Source organism: Zea mays, chromosome 4 (genome assembly GCF_902167145.1).
Source record: "Zea mays cultivar B73 chromosome 4, Zm-B73-REFERENCE-NAM-5.0, whole genome shotgun sequence".
In the NCBI taxonomy this organism is placed as follows: domain Eukaryota; kingdom Viridiplantae; phylum Streptophyta; class Magnoliopsida; order Poales; family Poaceae; genus Zea; species Zea mays.
The window spans coordinates 144622607-144629355 of record NC_050099.1 but is presented as its reverse complement, the minus strand read 5'-3'; the positions used below and the strand labels follow the sequence as shown (position 1 = coordinate 144629355).

At 38.9% G+C, this 6749-nt stretch overlaps 1 protein-coding gene across 26 annotated transcripts; it reads right to left on the bottom strand.

Moving 5' to 3' along the window:
* Positions 1 to 274: 274 nt before the first annotated feature.
* LOC100216986 (voltage-gated chloride-proton antiporter) lies at positions 275 to 6394 on the bottom strand. Of its 26 annotated transcripts, XM_035966712.1 has the most exons (13): positions 6327 to 6394; positions 5720 to 5885; positions 5563 to 5637; positions 3880 to 3998; positions 3372 to 3566; positions 2858 to 2962; positions 2668 to 2778; positions 2182 to 2273; positions 1765 to 1831; positions 1442 to 1510; positions 932 to 1159; positions 763 to 845; positions 275 to 559 (listed from the first exon to the last, which is right to left on the bottom strand). In XM_035966712.1, the coding sequence occupies exons 8-13, from the start codon at positions 2262 to 2264 to the stop codon at positions 364 to 366; spliced, it is 726 nt and encodes a 241-aa protein (XP_035822605.1). In that variant the 5' UTR covers positions 2265 to 2273; positions 2668 to 2778; positions 2858 to 2962; positions 3372 to 3566; positions 3880 to 3998; positions 5563 to 5637; positions 5720 to 5885; positions 6327 to 6394; the 3' UTR covers positions 275 to 363. The 26 variants fall into 26 exon arrangements, with proteins under 26 accessions (XP_035822605.1, XP_035822604.1, XP_035822606.1 ...); XM_035966711.1 differs by lacking the exon at positions 3880 to 3998; XM_035966713.1 differs by having other exon boundaries at positions 3342 to 3566; positions 5720 to 6378.
* Positions 6395 to 6749: the final 355 nt, after the last annotated feature.

Here is a 6749-nt window from a genome sequence, read left to right as displayed (position 1 = left end):
ACATTTAGCAACCAACAAAAAGTCACCCTTTTACAGTTGTTATTAATAATAATATACATTTAATTAAGCACCACAAATCATAGATTTTTATACACAAATCATAAAGACATACACAGTTAGTCAGTATACCATAGTCATAGATCCATCACATAAACACAAAAGCACCACAATTATATATTCACAAAAGCATCACAATTATAATATCATTCACAACTAGATCATTTATAGATAGCTAGCTAGATCATTCACAAAAGCTCCAGAGATGATCAGTCACAAAAGCACCACAACGGCATCACTCCTGCTTGAAGCAGTTCAAAAGCCCACAACTACATCACTAATGTTTCATATCACTCCAGCTATTGTTCAAAAGCCCACAACTACATAGTTAACATATAAGCATTCCAAAAATTCAGTTACGGGATCCTTGTAGCTATGGTGCTCCTGTTGAATGACCTTAATCAACTCTTTAAGCATATTCCTTCTCCTTTTGTTGACAACAACTGCAGTAGCTAGATACCTAATAAGATGGTGTGCATTTGTCTGTATAGCATTCAAGTACCTGCAAGAGAAACAAGTGAATGTAAATTTACTAGTATATTCTGAGCATACATAATCTTAAAGACAAAAAATAGTAGCGACTCAAACTGGATTACACACTTGCAAAAGAACGAGTTTGGATCAAGCTCAAATTTCTCCAAAAAAAGAATTATGTGAAACCTACTAGTGGAAAACAGTGTAGTTCTAAACATGCACGTATATCACCTGATATGGTTAAAGAAGATGAACAGAGCCCAATGCATCAGCCATATCCTATTCTGGAGCTGATTCAGAGGTGATGAGAAGTTCTACCCAAAGATCAGGAAGGAACATGATTGGTGATATAGTGTACACAAAGAACAAAGAACACAGAACAAAACATTGAAGTTAGAACCTTTGAATCAATTATTTCCTTCAAGCGGTTGAGTTCCTCCAAAGCTAGGTCCCAGTTCTGCATTAGGATTTCTGCTGCTAGCTTTCCCCAGAGGGCACTCACATTTCGCTCACTGTTTGTGCACAAAGCACCATACTGGTAAAGGTAATCAGCAGCCCCTGAGTAGTTACCACACTCAAACTGAAATTGGGCATACTGATACAGAGCTTCAATCTGGTCAAGACCGATCTGCATTGGTAAACAAGGATTGATCAATTCATTAGCATTTATCACAAAACAAGCTATAGCAATAAAAATGCACAGCTTCAACGTTTCATCTGAATTTTGATCTTATTTAATATGCATTGTCCTTTCCCTACAGTGTGTTTCTTGTGAAGGAGGACGTGTGTTTCTTGTGAAGTCTTCTTTAAACCCACTATTTTCTCAGAATGTTTTCATATCTCATGGCAGTGAAAGTGAAGTTACCAGAGGGAAATAGTTAGTAGTCACAAATCACATGTGTAACTTAACTGAAAGTGATATATCAGCAACCAGCAGTGCCACAACACCATCATAACCCAGCTTGCTCATGCTTAGAACCTAACATTTTCAAAATCAGGGACCTATCAGTGATCAAACAAGTAACCCAATTGGTGGTTAATAACCCAAATATGTCAGCACAATGAGCTGAACCTTGACCTAAAGGCTAAAGCCTTAGAAACTTCACATAATCCAGGATCTCATCTAGCATAGCTACCCTATTTGTCTGCGTAGTCTAAAAATAAGACATAATATTAGGAGTTTCTTTGTGTCATATTTTAAGCTTACATGATGAATAACACGATGGCAAATACCTCAAAGTCTAGAAAAACAATGGAGAAGACTATGTAATCTCCAAGTACTCGAGCTGGAGGAATTTGCCTAACATCATTGGTGTATTGGTAATATGAAAACAGAGATGCCCAAAGGTTAGTCATGTGAAAAAATATAATGTCAAAACAGATATACATATTAGAGGATGTTGAGTCAAGTGTTACATCACAAAACCTAATGCCAAATGACACATACCTAGACTTTCATGGTTTTTAGTGGATACGCTAAAGTACATCAGTCACTAGTCACTAAAGCCAAAGATATTCGAAGTTGAATATTTTTCTGGATGTCCATATCAAAGCAATAATACCAAGTAATCATATGGTTTGCACAAGTTGCACAATTTGACAAAGAATCAATTAAAGCATGGCTAGAAACATATGAGAAAAAATCAGTACACATCGACATGTTCATCAGCTCCACACACACGTGGGATGCAGAGTGGTTGAGGTCGATTGGATGCTAGGCCGGACAGTTGCATTCGAGCGACCTACATGTGTAATGAAGCATGGGCACAAAAGAAGTTCAAGAATAATGAAATTAGACCAGATGTTAGTGCAAACAACATTCATAAATCCAATCATTATTATTACAGAAGTTGTTAAGAATTTTACTTAGAAATGAAAAAGGGATAATAATGCACACTATAAGAAATTTATTTCACCTTTTAGTGACATCACAACTAAATGTTTTTCAATCAATGAGTTTAAATTATAAACTCTAATAGATGTCATTGGTTATAACCTAAACACTATAAAAGGCAGTAGTGAAATAGCTGGTTAAATTAAAATGATACAGTATAGAGGTTAAACTGCCTGAATGATCTCTACATCAGTGTAGCTGGCTAGCTGCATTTCGCATAGATGTCCTGTAGTCTTGCTTACTATTGTGGTGTCATAAGGGCACTGTAGTTTTTCAGTGCACAATTGCTACAAGAGGAAAGCCTGCTTTTCGCTGATACATGACCTTCAGTTCACAATATTCTCCCTTGTTCACTACACGACGGAAATAACTTATGTTTATGTGCTGTGAAACAAAAAATATAGTAAGACTGCATTGACATTTAACACTTACCATGAGAGGAAGCAAAATCCTGTAATCCTTTGTCAGCTCAAAGAGAAGCAGTACTGAAGTCAATGGGACTGAACAGACTGAAGCTAGTGTAGCAGCCATTCCAACCTATAGAAAGTCAGAGCTAGTGCACATTATTACTTATCGCATTCCTAAGATAAGGTACAGGGGTAGCTCTGCAAACAAGTTGAAGAGATTAGGACAACCTTAAAAACACACATTTTACATACGCTTGAGTTTACAAAATAGGATAACAATATTATGTGGGATTCAAAAATCCAAGTCAACATCATTGAAATGAGTTTTCCAAAGGGAACTTAAAATTTATACCAAAAAGGTCAATCCTAACTAACAAAAAAGAAAACAGTTACGGCCATTATGCTCATAACCTAAACAAATGGAATCACGTATCTGGGCTTAATGAACTTAGAAAACCATTTTACAAGAAGTGCCCCGAAGCTCCATAAAAAGAAGGATAGCTACTAACGTTACTGTAAGAAAAGATCAGAACAGCTACCGGCAGCAGATTTTAGCTCATAGGCTGGCACTATAAAAGCTGGTCTGGCTCCAAGTAAAACATTTGAAACAGTAGATGATATAACAGATGCCAATATTATCATTGCAGTCGTAAATGGAGGTGAATTTTCTGCTTTAAGAGGTCTTAATACAGTTTCAATGGCAAAGAAGCACCCAGCAACTGCTGCATTGAAGCCTGAAAAGAGACACACACCAGAAGCAGTATATTAGCAAACTTATATCATGGAAAAAGTAGAATTGTACCAAAACTAAGGATTATACATATAATAAAAAGGGAAGCATTGCGACTGATCCTTATTAGCTACTGCATTTTAAGGTTTCTTTTTACAATGTTTACAAATATATGCTTATTCCTATTATGTTATCTGTTCAATAATCACAGGCCATATTTTCAAAACCGAAAGTTGGCATGCCAAAAGAATCTAGCCTTTTCTCAGATCTAATTAAGATGAAATTTCCTGTGACGTGTTATTGAATGAAAATTATACCTGAAGCAATGCCAGCAGCAGCGCCAGCAGCAACAAGTGCAATACGCCTTTCCCGGTTACTCAATCCCCAAGTAATCAAATGTGGTGAGAGCGCCAAGGCTCAACATTCTAGAGCTCACCTGAAATAGGGATTGCGAGACATGATGAAGAGATGGAGGCGGTAGGTGGTGTCTGACAACCTATCGCCTCCATGACAAGGCTGGAAAAGGCTCCCGAGCCAAATAGCTACGCTTGGACATGGTCATAGAGCACGGTGAGGTTGCAGTCCACTAGCTGGAGATCTGCCGCCGCGACCACCACGTCGTATGTCCATGGGCAGGTGAGCCACCGGTGTGGCCCCCTCCTCTGCTACCTGTAGGTGTCAGCGGATGTTGATGGAAGGAAGCGTTGAGGGGATGGAAGGACGAGGCAGCTAAAACCCTAGCTGCAGCAGCGCGACGGTTGGAGGAAGAAGGCAGGCTTGGGGCGAAGGGCGGCGCGACGACAAACAGGGCTGGGCGAAGAGCGGCACAGTGATAATAGGGCAGGGCAGCGAGGCGAGGTGGAATAGGGTTTTGTTTGTTTAGTAGGCCTTTAGATGGGCTTTGGTGAGTATATAAGTAACACAAAAATCACGTACCCCTATAGCGACCCACCATCAGTCACACACTTACCTCTATAGCGACCGACCATAAGTCGTTAAATTTCTAGACTTTTAGCGACCCACAAACCAACGCTATAAACGCATTTAGCGACCCACCGTCAGTCCATAACTTTTAGCGACCAACCATCGGTCCCTAATAAGGGTCGCTAAAGATCAACCGTCGTGTAGTGTATGATAAAAAATTTAGAATGTTTGGAGAAAGTTATGATACACTATGTGTAGAAACCTAAGAGAACTACACATGAAATCATACAGTTTTAATGTGGATCTCTTAGGTTTGTACACATAGCGCGTCATAGTTTTCTCGAAACTTTTTCAATTTTTTATCATAGCCTGTACATATGATATCATGGCACGTGGACAAGTTTCATGATTTTCTGACTTTTTGTGTTTTATACAATTTTTAAACATGTGGATGGCAAGTTCACGGCCATGTTTAGTGAGCATGTTGCTCGAAGTTTCCGGTCCGCTCCTGGAATCGGTCGTAACTTATGCTAAGTAACATGAATATCATTTTTGTATGCACGGTTTTTCATGTTTCTAGTGACCTGCAGTTCAAATCTGAATTTTCCGAAGAAATTCAAATAAACAAACTGAATCTACTAACGATTGAAAACTCTGTTATAATTGTCCACAAATGATACATGTAGGTCTACATAGTGTAGGAACATACCACAAAAAGTTTGGGAGACAAAATCAAAAAAATAAAAATATACTTTGCCGAGTGTCTAGAGAAGACACTCGGCAAAGAGTCCTTTGCTGAGTGTCCAATCCTCGGTGCTCGGCAAAGACTGACGGTCGTTAGCTTTAGGACGACCACTAACGGCCCTTTGCCGAGCGCCACCTTTGCCGAGTGTTTCACACTCGGCAAACGTGTCTTTCATACCTGAGCTATGTTAATGTAGTTAATAGACATACCTATCTTCTGAATTGTAATTTCGAGATCTTTCATTAGCCACTCAAAAGTAACTAGTCCACTAGGATATGTCGATAGCAAATATGTAACCCACACATTAAATCTAATGGAATTAGATTACTACCTTTCGTCAAGGAACGCTTGGTACGATGGCCACCCTTTTCACTGTCTGAACTGCTGTTATCTGTCTTTGAGCTTACTGCAAAAAGTGGCAATTAGAAAGATAAGCAGAAAGAACATAAAAATATTTGCAGCTGTACATTGTATTCATCTATTTATACCTTTATCTCCCTTTAGCGGATCCTGAGAATTTGTGTTGGAAACTTCACCACAGTCTACAATTTTCACTTGATAAGAAGGATTTCCAGTTTCACTACCAACTGCTTCAAGCTTTTTAAGCAAAGTTATTCCACTGACCACCTTCCCAAAGTGATTGCCAGGACGGAGCTAATGAAATTAAAGTGATGCTATCAGTACTTCGGTAGCACTCCCACGACATTAGGGTACAAAACTACAACACACTCGATTAAAAAATGAGCCAAACCGGATGGAATCGAAACAGAGATGAGTCGGATGCAACAAATATTCAATGGAATATAAACTGAAGGCTACAACCGAAGGCTTTCTCTCATTTCTCTTCACTGCAACAAATATTCAATGGAATATAAACTGAACTCATAAACTTGCTATAGAAAGAGCAATTCCTGGCGTCCTGGCGAGAGCAGGGGCGCTGGTTCCTGGCGCGGCGGGCGTGGGGCTCGGGTGGCTGCGCTGCTCGGCGGTCGGTTGCCTGGCAGCGGCTGTAGAAGAGGAGGGGAGAGAAACGAGGAGATAGAGGGAGAGCCGCTTGGGAGAGAGAGGAGCAGAGCAAGGAGAGGCGACGGCTACCAGGGGCGGCGGCGGCCTGAGGGAGGATAGTGCAGGGACGGCGGCTGGGGAGATGGGCCAAGTGGGCCGGCTAGGTTAGGTTAGGTTTTAGTTTTTTTTATTTTTTTATTTCTATTTTCTTTTGTAAATTCGAATTATATTTTTAAATAACCCTAAATTTCATAATAATCACAACAAAACTATTTATAAATAAAATATTTATTTTTGGACTAATAATTATTATATTACCTATTTGGATTTCCATTTAAGTAGAAATGTTATTAAATGTTAAAAATCAATTATGAGCAAATCAAAAATCATTCCAAATGCAAATAAATGGCACATAATTAAACGAAAAACTTATTATCCTGATTCCCACTAAAATTATTAATATACATATTTTCCGAAAACCTTATTTTAGCAATTCATTATTGTTTTGTAAAA